The sequence below is a fragment of the Struthio camelus genome, chromosome 13 (assembly GCF_040807025.1).
Source record: "Struthio camelus isolate bStrCam1 chromosome 13, bStrCam1.hap1, whole genome shotgun sequence".
Taxonomy (NCBI): Eukaryota; Metazoa; Chordata; class Aves; order Struthioniformes; family Struthionidae; genus Struthio; species Struthio camelus.
The window spans coordinates 4,096,237-4,113,815 of NC_090954.1; the positions used below are offsets into that span (position 1 = coordinate 4,096,237).

The 17,579-nt window shown below is 40.7% G+C and overlaps 2 protein-coding genes across 3 annotated transcripts in view; one reads left to right on the forward strand and one right to left on the reverse strand.

Moving 5' to 3' along the window:
* Nucleotides 1–402: 402 nt before the first annotated feature.
* SAR1B (secretion associated Ras related GTPase 1B) lies at nt 403–15,743 on the reverse strand. 2 transcript variants are annotated; one of them, XM_068959289.1, is made up of 7 exons: nt 15,624–15,743; nt 10,553–10,626; nt 6,314–6,433; nt 5,418–5,483; nt 4,708–4,811; nt 4,099–4,230; nt 403–3,504 (listed from the first exon to the last, which is right to left on the reverse strand). In XM_068959289.1, exons 2-7 carry the CDS (start codon nt 10,608–10,610, stop codon nt 3,388–3,390), a joined length of 597 nt encoding a protein of 198 aa, XP_068815390.1. In that variant the 5' UTR covers nt 10,611–10,626; nt 15,624–15,743; the 3' UTR covers nt 403–3,387. The 2 variants fall into 2 exon arrangements, with proteins under 2 accessions (XP_068815390.1, XP_009679950.1); XM_009681655.2 differs by lacking the exon at nt 15,624–15,743 and adding an exon at nt 14,904–15,516.
* Nucleotides 15,731–17,579, forward strand: part of SEC24A (SEC24 homolog A, COPII coat complex component) — a 30,083-nt gene continuing 28,234 nt past the window's right edge. The window contains exon 1 of the mRNA XM_068959286.1: nt 15,731–17,301. The gene's annotated coding sequence lies outside the window, so the exon portion shown is untranslated. The remainder of the gene's footprint in view (nt 17,302–17,579) is intronic.

The following is a 17,579-nucleotide window of genomic DNA, read 5'->3' on the forward strand; positions in this document are numbered from 1 at the left end:
GTGAATGCCACAGGTCATCTTTGGCACATCACAGACAGTACCTGAACACTGAATATAGAACCAAATAGTATACCTCATGAAATAATCTTGACCTGGCAAGAGGATAAATGAGAAAACTCAAAGATCCTTCCCATCTCCAACTTCAATAACTGTTGCCAAAAAAATTATTAAACCAAGACAGAAATAAGATAATGCCTCTTAATTATACAGCACATTCTAAAACCAAAGTTCAATTAAATTCAATGTCAAATAAATCTTATTCAACTCACTAATGCTACTGTCTGGGGTCACTGCAATGAAATACAGTCCATATCGTCAGGAGTAGTTATCAAAAAAAAAAAAAAAAAATCTTCATTCATTTATCTTAAAGAACTTCTGTGATGTAAAAAAAATTTTGAGACATTTCATAAATAACATCTTTATTAATGACAGTTTTCTTTGTCATCTCACATTCTTTAGAGTGATGTGTAATTGAAATCTGCATAGTCAGAGTGCAAAAAAAAAAAAAAATCATAGCAGTTGGATCCAGACGTGAAAGTTGCTTTCTTTATAAATAAGACCGATCACAATCATTCGAATGAACAACCTCCAGAATGGGATGGGGGGTGGGAGGAGGATGAAAGCCACCAGAAAAAAACTCATTTCATCAGTATATCTTTCCATCAATAAAGTCTTCACACAAAGACACACAACACCCAATCACATTCACACACACAACAGAATGCAACCTACAGGAGAAAAAGATATTTCTTCCCCTGAATGAAATGAAACAGAGTGAGATTGTGTTTCTAACTGAGTGGTGATCAGCTATTGCCACAACGGGAACCATCACAATACCCAGATGGATAAAAAAATGGTCCAAGTTTCTTCACGTCCTTACTACAACCACGTTTAAATTAGCATCTTACAGTATGAAATATGAAATATGAGTATTTCCACAACACTAAGAACTACTCTCAACACACACTTTTAAAGCATTATCATCTCCATATTTTTTTGAATTCTTAATACTGTCATCCCTTTCTGCTAATGTTATTCCAGTTGGCTGGAATAACAGCTGAGGAGGACCCCGGCTCTGCCTCAACGCCCACACAACGGCTCAGCCAGCAGCAGCGATCGGCAAGCACCCCCACGCCAGCGACGAGAGGGGCAGCAGAACACCTCCGCTTCCAGCTTCATTTCCATTAGCACAGGCAACGCAATCCCAAGTTTCCCGTACCAACATCATGGCATGACTGCAAGAAGTATTTTTAATATTTACACCGCCAGTTGATTTAGCTGTTGTTCACCATTTTAACTTTTATCAGAAAAATCTAGCAAAAAAAAAAAAAGGCATGTCCTCAGATATACTTGCTGTACGTCGCAAGAACTTGCATATGTCCACAGACATATGGGCCATTTCCATTTCTTACCTGCAGTTTCAATTTATGCAACACAGACACTACTCCACAGCTGACCACTAGTTTAAATAAAGAATTCTCTTACGTTGGCCAGTTGAAAGAGTTATTTGATACCATCACTTGTGGCCTTTACCATGCACAAACTAGGCTTAACATTTTTAAACAATTGTGCAGTCACAAATTTCAGTTATAAACAGAATTTATGCTAGGTTCTGAATTATTCATCTTATTCATATGCACAATTTAGGACTGTGGGAAACTGATCATCATTATTCAATCATACAAGTCCAGATCTGGGCAAGGAGTACCTCTTGTCTCTTCACTGTGAGCCTTTAAACTTTAAATCTGAAAGTCAAGCCCAGTAGGTCAAGAGCCAAAATTCTTGATGAAGTCAAGATGGTCAGAAGTACATTTGCTGCCATGGATATTGAAAGCATAAGGCCTAGAGCATTTTGGAAAAGACCTATAACAGCGAGTAAAAGAAGTCCCAAACTTGCGATTCAGTAAGAACATTTGTATCAGTTCTTACTCTTACATGAGCCAAACTTAAAACTCTGCAGTGAAACTCAAATCCACCACAGTGAAATGATGATTCCAGGGTTGAAATCCTACCTTCAGTAGATAGATTACAGAGCAAAACATCCTACAGGGCACAAAACCACAAATCGCAAATCGCATGGCAACGTCACCTAATACCAACAAGAAGCTGATATACACACGAGTCAACGTCCCTTCTTTGAAAATAACCTGCTTTTCTCTCCGGCAACTAATGCACTCAAAGATGGAGAAAGAACAGTCATAAAAGTCTGGAAACAAGTACTGAAGATAAAATTCTAGCCCAGGAAGAAGCCACCTGGGCCTCCAGCGACTGCCATACTGATTAGGCTTCAGGGCAGAACTGCAGAAAATAATCCATCTCGTCCCAATTCAGGACATCAAAAATGAAATTATCCAGTAGGGTGAGGGCTGACACATTTTTACAAGCAACAGTGACAAAGTGTTTACTGGCAATTTCACACTCAAATCCTCAGGCAGAACCAAATCTAATTACATTAAGCACAGACTATTTAGTGCAGTACTATTTTTAATTTCTTCAGTAAAATTTGTATTTCTTGTGTCATTTGGGGGGTTTAATTCAAGATACCAATTGAGCAAAATCACTTTTGTCATTAGTTCAAGATTTACATTGGCAGAGCTGATTTATTTTATATGTATTTTTAAAGGTGGTGGTTATAGGGCATATGACTAGATTTTTCTTCTATTAGTGTAAAATCCTAAAACAAATGCAACTTGGTAGCCTGGTAACAAAAAACCACCCCCCGTACTCTTTAACTTACAATGAAACTACCTTGCAGCCTTCTGTGTTTCAGGAAAATATCTCACATGTTCAGATCATCAGACAGCCTTACTAATTAAGACACATTAAAATGAAACATTTCCCATTAAAGATGCGAAAAAATGGATTTAAATTTATTGCATGACGTTGCATAAGAAAGTATATTATTGAAAACTGTAAGGCATCATGCAATTATCCATCAGCTAATTATTTATTATTCCTTGAAAGGTGGTTATATACTCTAAAGTTATAAAACCAGTCTCAAAAAAGTACATAAAAAAATTTAACATGATAAGCATTAAATATTTTTCACATGTCTGTAGTTTTTAGCTGTTAAAAAGTGCATTCAAACATACTGTACTGGAAAGTTGCTCTCAAAAAATGGTGCTGGAGACTTGTTAAATTAAAAGTTGCAAAAGAACGTCGTATGGGATTAGAAAGCTAACATGTTGCGGTACTTAAACTTACAAACCTGCTCGAAATAATTTTTCAATCCTCACACAAGTTAGCATGGGTGATATAATTATCTAAAAACATGTTTTTATAACTAAACAGTCAAATGAATTCAAGTTACGTACACTGAGTGATCAAAAAGGAGCAGACTTAATATTCAGACATGGGAGGACAGAATGTACTAATGTGATTTTGGCATTAATCAATGTACTGTGCCATCCAACGAAATCCTTCTCCGTAGCCTTGTCTCTTCAGCACGCTGCACATAAACACTTCTAGCGGCCTTGCATTCAGTTCTTTCAACGGTACACTGCCCTGAAAAGAGAAAGAAGCATTGCAAATCACAGTATCTTTATAAAAAGATGGCTACTTTGCCCTCCTTAGCACAGCCCCACTGCTGGTTGTCTCACGTAAGCTGGGATGGTAGTCACACCAGAACAGCTTGTCAGCTGCAGGGCTGCTAGTGCAACATCGCTATATTAAGCGAGGTGGTTTTCCAAGGACAAACAAAATTGCTTCTAATCCCCTGTGCCCAAATAACTGCTACAATTTACTTGTATTTACTTTAAATTAAAAAGTTCAAGTATCACAAAGACCCATAACACATATCCACCTCATTGTTACAGATGCCAGCAGGAACTTTCTTCACAACCCTCCTACAAACTCAGACTGCTACAATGGTACACATCTACTTCTAAACCTAGAAAAGGTGGCTTTGGAAGTGATAAATAAAAGCAGAGATGTCTCTAATACAAAAGATAGGGACTCCAGAATTTATTGGATATCTGGCTGATGCGTACTAAGTATTTTATACATTAAAAAACATTTATTCTGTGTAGCTGGAGTGAACTGGAGCTAACACACAAATTAAGGCAAGCATAAGCTCCCTAACAGCGAAAGCAGCGTTACCTTTCCAGTTGTCTGACCGTACAGACCAAACGTCTCTCGTAACCTCTCTTCACTGATGGCTTCAGGTCTGTCAATCTTATTACCAAGAATTAGGATAGGCACATTAGCAATAGTTTCATCTGTCATTAGTGACTACAAAGAAAAAGAGAAAAGAGGACAGATTAATTTAAAGTACAGTTTGTTTCAGGGGTTTACAGTGAGATAAAATTAAGCATTGGTGAATCTTGGCCTTCCTAAACACTAACAGAGGCAAACCAAACATCTCATGCTTAGATTAAATTTGCTGTTGTTTGGTGCATCAAAATTAATTGATGGGAATCATTTAATGTGCTTGGGGAAAGAGAAATGAAATTATTCATAATGCAGAACACATCACAAATGGAATGACATTGATATAACTGGCAGAATAAAGCGTTCAGCTACCAGGGCCCTTACCAATGCATACAGCAAAGCATACTAAGGGGAGGGTGCCAGAACCAACATACAGCTAGATGGGAACAAGGATGCAGAAAGTCAAATTGCTGGTACTCATGACTAAGTGGCAAGAGAGTTCTGTTGAATATTGTTAGAAGTTAAAGTTCAAACTTTCAAAACTCAATTTAAACTTACATCAAGTTCTTCTTTTGATTCAAGCAATCTTTCATGATCTGCACAGTCCACCAAGAATACAATGCCATTAATAGCAGGCAGATAGTTTTTCCACACTCTGCGAGCTGTAAAGGAGGTATGAATTAAAAACAAAAGTAATTATCTCAAAATCCAGAGTAATGCACATCAATAATTAAGAGGTAATAGGCTCTTTTTTTTTCTTATATTGTCAGCCTTTAGGATAAAATTTCATGCTCTATAGAGCTTGAAATAACAGAGCAAAAATATCATTTCCTCAACTGTTATCGCCACTCTGACTTATCTAGCCCGCATACACACTTACGTACTGGAACCTTTTGTGTTACCCCAAGAATTATGTCAGTAAAGGTAAGCTTAAACCATACAGGTTAAAGGTAAAGGTCAGGCGAAAGATACAGATTAAGTTTAAACCACAGAGGTTAAAGGTTAAGTTTTGCTGAAGCAAAAACAAACTACTCCTCTTCAAAGTATAGACATTTCTGCTCTACTACAGCTCTTTCCAAACTGTATTAGGGGGGCGCGATGTATGGTGGAGACAGGCAACAAAGTAGGGAATGCTTTCTACGCTGTCAAAGAAAACACGGGAAGTTAATTTTTGCAGCATGGTCATATTTCTGATTCGAGACAAATTGACTATAGACAATTCTTCAACTTAACTCAGTGCAGTTATATGAGTCAACATATTCTCTCACCTTGAGCATGTCCACCCAGATCAAAGGTAGTGAAAGTCATACCAGCAATTGTCAGCTCTTCTGAAGCTAGAAATACACAGAATTCTGTTTCTGAAGATTATATAAAACATCGGAATAGTCTAACCTTCTGGGACGCAGATTTTACTTTTTGTCTTTGTGGTTTTCAGTGTTTTGTCATTCAAGAACCAAACCAGACCAATGTGGCTTCTCTCAAAATCAATGACACACAGTTGTATAACAACGAAATGCTATTAACCATTAAAACACACATAAAATAGATAGAATGTTAGGAAAATAAGAGAGAATGTTCTCACATATTTATCCCTAAACGTGACATACAAAATAGTTGGCTCTGGTATCTGGTTCACCACGGAGACGAAATTTCATGTAAAATGCTGTTCAAGGTTTCTCTTCTTCACGTCCTTCCCCAATTTATCACGTCCTTATTAAACTTCACCAACCCCATTTTAACCTCAGCTGAACTTTTCCTCCGGCAAGGCTACCGTGATAAGAATTACATAGCAACCTTTTAGTCAACAAAAATCGAAACTGAACATAAATGCTAATTTTTCAGCTAGACAGAGAAGCTGCTCTTGAAAATGCAGGCCCTAATTTCTCACAGCTTCTCTAATCCAGACTTGCAACTCCATTTCTCTGCTTGTTACTTGTCTCTTAATTTTAAATACATCACATTGAAACATCCTACACATATTTTGTTTTTTACATTATTTGAACTGTCGATGGACTGTGATTTGCCTGAAGGGGTTCTGATCCCTGAAAGTCCTTTGTTTCTCCCCAGTTGTTTTTTTAGTCTCATGGTGTATAATAAGATACTGCTTCTTCCTGTAATACTTCAAATACTTTCTACTGCTATGAAACTAGGAATATTAACTTACTGGGGTGTAACGTGGGGACATGCTGTCCCAGTCTGTCGTCTTTGAGCATGTGCAGCAGCGTAGTTTTTCCAGCATTGTCCAGTCCAAGAAACACTAGTTTGCCTGATTTCTTGTACAGTCCTACAAAAAAGGAGGACCTAAGATCAATGAATGATCAGTCAAATCAGTAAAAGCATTACCACAACAACATTGCCTGACAGGAACGCAAATCACGTACATATAAAATACATACATCTAGACTGACAGCAATTGCACAGTCAAGCAAACTTAAGCATAAACCTCTCTCACATTCTGTGGGATCTGCTAATCTGCAAAATCAAAATACCTTCCTACGTGTCCTACAGATTTCTGCCAGCACAGGCACGACAGCCAGCAGTGAAGAGGGGTGTGATTGGTAATTAACACAGTCACATGCAATAACTGCATTTCTAACACTAGCGATCATTTTGCTGGCAAGACCAGTTTTACAGTCATGGTACAAAATACAGACCAGCCAAGCCTCACAGTATGCTTTATCAACGTCCCTTATCAGGATTCCTCTACTGGTACAAACTTCACTTACAGGTGCATCTTGTCAGCTTACGTGACATCTACGTGACATTTTGGGGGGGAGACGCACACAACTGATGTGAAAACGTCACATGTGTAAATGCATTTACATTACCTTAGCAAAACTAAAACAAAAAAAGGACTAAACGTTGCCAGCGTACCTTACTCTGCCCTAGCAAAAGAACAATTTTGCTCTGAGGAGGTGGAACCTCCCAGGACGTGCAGGCCTGGGGCGCTAGGGTATATTGCAAGCAGCAAACCCTAAAACGTCATCCCGAATTTGAAGCAGAGGGTGTTGCGCTCTGCTACCTCTAGTTACGACTAGACATTTGTTCTAAGGGAAAAGAGTTCAGGCCACAATAGGTAAACTACAGAGAAATTAGTATCAACATCAATAGTCATAACTCATATGTATGAATTCCTCTATTTTGGCCCACGTATTATTTTGACAAAGTAATTTTCATCCATATCCCAGCAGAACTGTACAGTTGCCAGGAGCGGCATCACCAGTGCAGTTCTGACAAGTTTGCTGTCAAGTGGTAATACTTAATAATAGAAAAAAGAAGTTCTATGTTCACTAAGAGTCATATTCATAAAAATGCATTTTCCCCTTTATTCCTCTACGTATAACAGCAAATACAACAGTTGGTGCAAAGGAGAGCAAGGCTACACAAAATATTAGGTTTTCTTTCCTCTCCAGTTTGAGGCTTTCAAAGGGGGATTCTTAAATTTGCCAACACTACATCTGGTATCAGAATTATTTTTCTCTGCTTCAGACTTAGACCAACATTCAAAATAAAACAACTTTAAGATATATTTCATTAACAAAAGTCATATTCTGTACTGAAAACCTAATGAAGTAAGAATCTTTTATCTGGGCCTTTTTTAAGCAGAAAATCTTCCCTTATTCCCTCTTCAAAGAGCTGTGGCCTGGATACTACACATTTCCTTAGGAACCACTACTGGCCCCGCAGCCTTCAAGAGCGTTGAAGGCAGCAGAATACTTAGCACTAAGAAAGGAAAAAAAAATTGCTGAAATTAACATTTCTTTAAAGACAAAATTGGGCTATGTTCCTAATAGAATTCTCTCTCTTTTGTCAGAAGAGCTGCAAAATACAGCCAAATATTGTAATGTGGAGATCTGCAAGTCACCAGGATCTTTTACTAGGACATGTCATTGTATCACGGTACTTTGGAACACACTGAAAAAAAGTTTATTTTTCAACCACTGCGACGATAGAGAAATACTTCAGAAAGTACACAGTCAGATTTCACTGCTGAAGTCGAGCCGTCCCGTTGCGGCAGTCCCCTCGCTTCACTGCACAGCCTGCCGCAGGAACAACTAACCCCGATCCGCCGGCCACGCACCAAAACCTGCCTACGGCCCCGAGCCGCTGGCAGGGCCGCGGAAAAGACGGGTCTTGCAGCAGCTCAAAGACCACGTTAAAAGGCTCCCCAGGTTGTAGGGAAAAAGGCTAGCGGACAGCAGGATGACCCAATAACATCAGCTTCTGGAGGCCGCAATTGATTTTTTCCTTCCGGCCAGAGTTCAGGTTGCCTGGAGGTCTCTGTTCCGCTACATCCCCTCAGTGGTCACACAGTCTAGCCCAGTTTGGTAGCTATATCTGGAGAGCCACGGGTAGCACCCAATTTTTGTATTATTTCTAACACCGATTCACGGGTACACGTACTGGGATTTTTCTTCCAAGAACGGGAAACCATATTGCTCATCACTTGGTCGAACGAGGAAGGCTTCAGACGAGAAGAAACCCTTCCCAGCTTATGCCCAGTGAGGGCTAAACTGGCGATGACTTCTGATCAAATGTATTATTCTCATATTTGCTTTCCGCGAGCCTTTAAATAATTACGTTATACAGATGGTAACTCAGACACCTCCTTAGGTGCTACAGCATTCCTTGCTCACACGTGCCTCTATCTGGCTGACCTTTACACTGCTACTATTTGCTCACCTTTCCCCCTACCTTTAAACTAATCTCTGGAATTGCTTTCCAGCAGGGCAGGTTTTATAACTCACAGGAAAGAATATTCTTTCATATTCCTCAGCTTACTTCATTTGTAACCTTTCCTGCTACAGGCATCTTATCGTAGAGTATGCCTTACCAGTTCTTTTTCAAATGCAGTATGTCTACTCCCCCAAATCACCTCCTCATATGCCCAAATTACATCAACTATTAAACCACCGAGTAGAGAAGAAAGTATTAACGTTTACAAAGAAAGAAGAGGACAAACATTTTCATATATTATGTCACAGGACAAACACCAGTTCACACTGAAAGTAAAATGAAACAGTACTAACCTATAATAAAACAATAATGCTTTTGCCACACTCACTCTGGACATTTGGGAACATTCGAGAACATCTGCTCCCAAATCAGGTGCCACTGGTCTCTGAAACTCTTCACAAATACTTTTGTGAGAGTCCTTCATAATGGGTACTGAACAAGCAGTAACACTTCAATTATCAGCTATACTAAAATCAGAGTATACACAAAGATTCCTTAAGAAAGGCATCTTTTCACAGATATACTTTTAGAAAGCACAAAGTAATCTAGTTGGCCTCATGCTAGGATAGCACAGGGCACTGCAGGGAATCTCCCAAATGCTATAATCTGTTCAACCTTCTTCAACTGAAAAAAAAGGTATATGAGAATAAAAAGTGAAAGTGTTTTTTCTGGAATAACAGGGACATATTGAGCATAATTCTCCTTTCTATTTCAAGCTTCAATATCTCTTGCTAGAATTAGACTTTGTATGTGCAAGGTATGGGAAAGTGGGCTAACATGCAGTAATCACTGCTTGACTAAGTAAGAGGAGATAAGAAAGATTAGTCAACTTAGTTAAAATTTCACTGGCTAATATTTCGATAGTAGGCCAAGGTTCTAACATTCAGTGAAAAAAGTTTAAACTTTCAACTGATAAAAGGCTGGTGGCAGAGCTTGCCATGATTCATTAATCTCAACTGCTTTTTATTTACTTAAAATCTCTGAAACTTGTAAACTGTGCCTTTTACCTATATTCTCTGTAACTCCTGTTCCTCTTTCTAGCATTCTAATATTCTCCTTCCCCCCATTTTTCTGTTTTGCACAATGTAACATTTCACCTTGGATCAACACGGATTGCAGGCTCTTTTGGCCAGAGAATACTTTCCTGAGACTGTTCAGCTGATGCCAGTAAACTTTCTAATAGTCACACTGATTTCAATGACATCAGTCACAGAACAAAAGTGCTGCTAAACATGAGTAAGGGATGCAAAATCTGGCATTAATTTTTGGCAGATGAGCCCTCATATTTGAGTTCTCATGTAATACCTCAATGTGCAAAAGAACTAAGACGTTAACTAAAATAATTGAGTACAGTTCTTTACAGCAGTGAAAAAAAAAGCAGCATAAAAGTCAACTGAGTTACACCAGCTTAAAGGCAGTATAATTAGAAAATCAAATCTACTATTTTCAGAAGAGAAAAATATATTTTTTCTAGAGGTTAAAGGATTAACGCAGGAATGAGCGGGGAGCACGCTCTGGAAATACTCAGTTTTGCTAAGTGAATCTTTTCTTTGAGTGTTGCTGAATATACACTAAAACAAGTATTATTATTTAACTGGTCATATGCTTGGAGATAGCAGAATTTGAACAGATATTTTATAAAAGATCAACAAAAAAACAAACTTACCTAAAAATTGTAATACACTACTGAAACCACTGTAAATCCAGTCAAATATGAAGGACATATCTGAATCTTATAGTCTGAAATAAATAGAAAATAAAATGCGTTTAAGCTCGGTTAGAATAGTACATTAAACATCATAAGATAACTACAGAAAAAAAAGGAATTCAAAGTACTGGATGAACAATCCAAAAGCAACTTTGTTTTGATAAACTGAATCACAGACAGATTAAGTGACGCTGCAATGTATTAAGAAATTAATGTAGAAATGGACAACCGAATCCAGACCACCTGATTCACAGCCAAGATCTTGCCTCCCTGGAAAATGCTGAAAGGACAGAAGGTGTTAGTAACAGAAGTAAAAAATTTTTTCTTAAGTTTGGTTTGTGGTGATTTTCCACTGAAGATTTCATATGGCATCTTCACATATACTTTCCAACTGGGGAAAAACGGTGCTTCTGAGAGGGCGATGCAGAGTTGGCTATGCAGAGCCTGCATTCCAGCCATCCTTGGGAGCTGCTAGCTTTGAAGCAGAGGTGATAAGCTCTGAAGAAGCCTAACTGAAGTTGAATCCAGAGAAGTTCTTTTAAAAAAGAAAAATACCCTATTTTGTTCGCATAACCTGTTTGTTTGGCTTGTGACGGAAAACTACTACTTAACGCTGGAATTGCCATTTAAAAGTTGTGACCCTAATGTACTGCCTTACACACATTTTCAAAATTTAAAGCTTAAATGTAAAACACTTTTAAAGAGAACTCAAGAACAGCAGGCTTCTAACTGAAATCTTTCAGACTAGACTCAGGAGAAGAAAGTTGAGTAGAGAAGAGTCAGGATGACGGTAAACAACATCCTAGTTGCAGTAGCCCCATAAAACCATTTGCAAACAGGGTTTAAGGCTTTGTAGTTACTACTGATCTCCATTAATCATGCACACAAATATGATATAACTATACAATCTACAAAGATGCTAAGCTATCACTCTCTGTGGAAGGATTCTGTAAATTAGAATCTTCTTGGCAAAATATTGAATAAGTCTTTAGTTTGTGAGGCAGGTTTCTGCAGTTGTGAAGAAATCCTACTTCCAAGGTTCAGGATGATCTAGAAAAACAGATTATTGCCTTTCTCTGACCGTTACGGGCAAGACATTCCTCATTATCAGGATGAAGCTCTGGTACTCCTGCAAATATACATTCATTGCGGCCAGAATGGGAAAAAACTATACTGCCACTAGTTCTTGTCCCAGAAGACATCTCTCTGCAACTGGAGAAAAAAAAAGGGGGGGGGAGTTCTTTCCAAGGCATATGGCAATCCCTCAGCAGCCATGCACAGCAAAAGCATTGGAGGAGTGCTCTGTCATCCCAAACGTTCTGAGAAGATCAACATTCAAGTAGCATCTCTGAAGCAACGATGTGAGATGCAAGAACGCAGCTTGCCACTTGATTCATTGTGCACCCGTGAGCAATTATTTTCTTAACTTTCATCTGAATTCCCTCATTATCTAAAGTAAGGATAATCACACTGAAAGCAGTAGTTGGGCATAGTGAACTAGTATCTAGTATGAAAATCTTTTGAAAGACTAAAGGGCAGGATACATAGAAGTATTTAGTCAGCTAAGTCCTGTTGAAGCGCTCAACTCCTGCTAAAGGCAGTGGAAGTTAGAGTCCAGGTATCCTTGGGAAACCAGACTGAGCTACTGAACATAGCTTCCAAAGGCCTCCTAATAAAGCCCTCCACACAGGCTGCAGGCTTCCCTCGTATCCGGGTTGCTTTCCATGGTTTCTATGCTTGTGGCTTCACAAGCTGACTTAGGACAGCTTTTAACCTGGAGCACTGCATAAAGCAGTCGAACCACAGGTCGGTACCAGATCAGAATCTGTGTTTCTGCCTTTCTCAGAACAATCACACTCATGACAACAAGCAGAGTTTTTCACTACACAATAACAGACATATCATAGAAATATAATAGGGAAGGAAGAGAAAAGACGATTTTCATTATCTTTCTTTGCACTGGAGCAAAATCTGGTCAGCCCATATTTGCCTCCTCTGATTAAAGATGACGAAACGTTAGGAATTCTTGGTTTTTCACCACTAGCCCTATAATTCCTATGTCCTACATTACTCGGAACAACTGACCAAACATAACAGAAGAAAATTTTAAGAATAAAAATCAAATAAGCTTGTCAATGCATAAACACCTCGTTACACAATGCCATGACTGAAACTGTCGTTTGCATGTCTGAAAAGCAAAGGTCAAGAACAAGCAAACATGGCAGGACATACACGTCAGCAGATTTATTTATTGCTTGAACAAAATACCGAACAAGAAAAACCTCGACGAGGCTTAGAAAAATGATCTCCTCAAATAACTTACAAATCAGTGCAAACCGCATGATGTAAGAGAATGGCTCATATTACTGAGGTGAGAATAACTTCCCAGAGTTTAGTTATATTAACCTGGAGTGATCCTTTTCCATCTATGAAGCTCACAGACCAAAAGGAAAAAAAATCTCTATGCGTTATCGAAAATGTAATTAGAGGCAAGATTCAAACTGTTAATATGAGAACAAGATTACTCTGCAAACACAGATCAAGTGACAGCAATAAGGGTTAAATTTCCATTACTGTAGAAAAAGTGGTTGTAAAAACAGCGGTATCCAAATACGCTAAAAACAGCTGTAGTATCAGCTGGCAGCGCTTAAAGGAAAACACTCCTATTAAAATGGGAAAAAAATTGACAGCTAATTGTAAAGGCACACTGATAATGTTTGGATAGAGATATTAAATCTACTCTTATCACACAGGAAAAATAATTACACAATTCATAGGAGTGTCAAATGAAAGAAATAAAAACCTTTAGAGGCTCTGCATCGATATCAAAATTCATTATGCTGCTAACATGTCAAAGTCGTGGAATGATAAAATTAAGGAAAGCAGCAAGGTTTTTCAGTACAAATGGACTCAAACTTTCAGGCTCGTATTAAAAATGCCACAGAGCAGAACAATGAGAGCTCTAGCAATCACTGTTCACAAGCCACAATAAAGACAAAAATACCAATTATTTTAGGGTTATTTCAAGGCAACCCTCGAAAATAATCAGTGGTGAGCATACAGAATTTTTAATAATGAAGTTTAAAGGACATGTGACCATCTTTGGACACCAATTATTTCTACAGACATCACCAACACATACCTCCTTAATAAAAATACGAAAGCAATCTTTTACTATCACATCAACAACAGATGGTTACCACTTCAAAATGTCTCTCTCAACCCTGGCTACCATTAGGTAAGCTTTCTTGAGCGAAGTATCATTTGGTAACTTCTGTGGAGCCTTGTAAGCCACTCCACAGACCAATAGCATGGGTTTGCTTACTAGAGGCCACCTTCTGACTGCAGTGAAGCAGAAGTCCCACCCAATAGCTTTGGAAATATCTTGAGACAGTCTCCTAAGGAGAACGTCACTGACAGAAAGGACCGGCAAACAAACTTGCTCACAGTTAATTCTGTTTCATTTTCAGAAGCAAGGAACTTATTTCCTTCTTTGGCTCTAACTTTTTCAAGTGAAAAGGGCATTACCTCATTTCAGAACCAGTTAGCATAATGCTTATTTCCAAAAATCGGTAACACTTTAGATAACGGAGGATATCAGGCTTGTAAAGAGAGTTTTAAATATAAAGGAATAATTATGAAACAGTAGCTAGTTACACTCAAGTAAAAGACCTCTTGCAATAAGTGGAAAGTCATTCCACTGTGCCTGGGTGGGCCCTGCTAACAACAGATGGAAAACAAACCCCTATCCCAGACAGCCGCAACTAACCATACACTCAGAGCTACAGCAAGTTTGGAGACACTTTCTAAAAACAACTCATAAACAAGCGTTTAAAGTCTACTTTTCATACTGCATTTGCTTTTTTTTTTAAAGGTATGATGTAAATATGATCATTTAAAATTATCATTTTACATATGATCATTTGAACATTCTGAAGTGTTACCGCTGACAACAAAACCCAAAACCCACAGCAAATTCTGCAAGTGAAATGACGTACGCCTTTTACAGTCAAGTCTACTCTATGACAGGAAACTGCATTTGGATAGAACAGAATAGAGCCATAGAACGAACAAAAATAAAAAGAGATTAAAATAAATGCTTGCAGTTAGGCAGGCGAGGGGAAGAAGGGTAATGAATATCATTATAGGAATTCTGATTCACAGTTTTCAGAGGTGACAGGCCATTTCAGATGGGGGGTGGAAACTAATTCAAATTCTATTTACAAGTGAGAGTCATTTTTTTCTTCAGAAAGTATAATAATGACACACTTAATTTAAGATTCAAAAAAAAAAAAATTATCCACGTTACCCACTAGTCTGCCACGGCTCTGAATGTCTGAAAAAGCAAGTCACATCCCATTTTAGTATTCATAGCTGTTACCTTACAGCATTATCACCAGAGAGAACAACGGATCTTTACTGTTTTCTGAGTAACGAGCAAAAAAAAAAAAAAAGAATAGTAGTAGGAAAACAGCAATCTCTAGGAAACACTGATGTATTTCAGCGCAAAAGCAAAGAAGAACTACAGGAACTGAGCGGGAGGTGTCTTCTTTCAGCGGTACTTAACGCTTGATCAAGGTTGCCTGGGAGTTGCACAAAACACGGGGGGGGGGGGGACCGGGAGGGGGGGGCCAGCCTCCCCCCAGCCCTTCCCCACCTCCCTCCGTCCCTCTTCCAACCTGCGGGTCTCGAGTCCTGAAACCCGCCCGCCCCCTCGCAGAAAGCGTTGCAAAACGCTCCCGAGCGTTTCCCGCGGCGGGGGGGGGGGGGGGGGGGGACAAGGCACCGCTTGCGGCCCTTCCTCAGGGACCCCGCCGCCGCCCTGACAACCGCCTCGCCCAGCCCCGAGGCAGCGCCGCGGCCCCCCAGCACCGCAACGCCCCGAGAAGCCCCCGACGCGCCGCGCCCCGCCACCACCACCCGCGACCGGCCCTGCGCGGCTGGACCGGACCGGACCGGACCGGACCGGACCGGACCGGACCGGACCGGACCGGACCGGACCGGGAGGCGCCCGCTGCCCCCGACTCACCGCCGCGGCCGGGCCCCAGCTGCGCGCCGCTGCCACCGGCACCACACGGCCCCGCAGCTGCGCCCACTTCGCCCCGCCCCTTCCGGCCCCTTCCGGTTCTTTCCGGTTCCTTCCGGCGCGGCCGCTCCGCCCGCTGGGGCCTAGGCCGGAGGGAAGCGGGCGGCCGCGCCACGTCGCGGCGGGAAGGCGCCATTTCCGCCCGAATTACACCCAAACCCTCCCCGACGGGTGACCGCCAGCTCCCGCGCGGCTGGGAACGGTCCAGCCGGCTCCGCTCCCCGCGGCTGTAGCCTCGCCCCACGGCGTCTCGCCGCGGCGGCCCCACGTCGCGAGGGGCCGCGGGCCGCAGAAACGCGCCCCCGCGACGCAGGCGGAGAGTAAGGGCGATAGCGAGTGTGGTCCCGGCTTCGCCGGGTCACGGTGCCGCAGGCCGCTCTCTGTGCGTGTCCCTTTTTCGCGTTGGCTCGTAAACCGTTTGTAAAAGCTGGTGGTGGGGATCTGCGCGTGTCGCCTGCGCGGCTGCGCAGCTTCGGTTGTTTGGAGGGTCATGATTTTCTCAGGTGGATTTTCCGTTGCTCAAGAGGTGTCAAACCGTGGTGACCAAAATCCTGGAGTTGCTTTTGAAGGTTTTGCTGCAGTTCCCGCTCTAGCTTGCTGATGTGAACTGTGACCACACTAAAAACGATTGGTTTTAGAAAATCTCAGCATAGGAAGGATCTGGTTCAGCCCATCACGTCTGCTTGTGGTTTTCAAGCTTTAGTGATGTTGCACTTTAGAACTGCTCATGAGGAAAGTTGATAAGCAAGAGGTTCTTCAAGCAAAAAGTCTTCCGCACGTATTTACAGAAGTGAACCCAGCAGCTTTGCAGTATGTTTTTTTCCGCATTTTTCATCATATTACAAATCCTGGACCAGCCAGGAAATATGTACTGTGTCTTAGGCCTTCAGTGGATTCTTAGAGTAAGGTATTTCGGTTGGGTATATTTACAAGCAAATCTATCAGAGCAGTACACTGAGGCAAATACCAAGGTTTAAACAGTTTCTACTTCTGTTGTGGAAACCTTTTCTTTGGGGCTATGGCAGAATGAGAAAATAAGCAGATAAAGAGAAATTCCAACCGTTATCCTCCCCAGCAAGAGGAAGAGAGCTGCATGTGTTACAGGTGCTGGTGAACAGCCTTGCTACAGTACCACCTGCAGAGCCCCCGTAAACCCTAACTGGCTAAATAAGCTCATCCCAACTGCCCGTTGCTGACAGAAGCGATGTTACGAAGACCAAACCGGTATTGATGTATGCAGAGTCCAGCGTCGACTATACTTAGCAAGACCATCTCTTGGTGGAGTCTATCATTTGTCAGTAGATGCCAACGGAAACGTTTAATATAAAGTACAATGACAGCTCAATCTGTACTTGGAGATGAAGCCATACTGGGATTCCTTTTACTATTCTCCACAGTTCTGCCAATACAGAAATGCCAATATCCACACTTTTTTGCTGCTCAGTAGTTGGTTGGCATCCAGAATCAGATTCCAGCAAAATATATTTGGTATTTCAAATGACAGTACGTAATATGTTTTACAAAGATGAGATTTTCCTGTTCACAAAGGACTCCCAAACATCTGCACCAAAGTTTTTTGGGTACCGTAAGTCTCCCGCATGTGCATGAACTCTAAAGTCAGGTGGGTAGAGGACAGATGCAAACAGTGGAATTTAAGGCCTTACTTAAGGAATTTTACTCTATTTAAGGCCTTCATCCTTCTATAAAGTTATTTTTCAACATGCACTGCTATGACGGTGGCAGGCCTAAGTTCCCCAATGCCAATGGAAGGGAGGAAGGAAATTCACAGGAGGGTTTACTCACTATCCCAGCGATGTTTCTGATAAACAAGGCCAAACAGCGTACTTCTATCTAACCTGGAGACGGTACTAAACAATTAAGGTCACTGTCCCTTGTTAC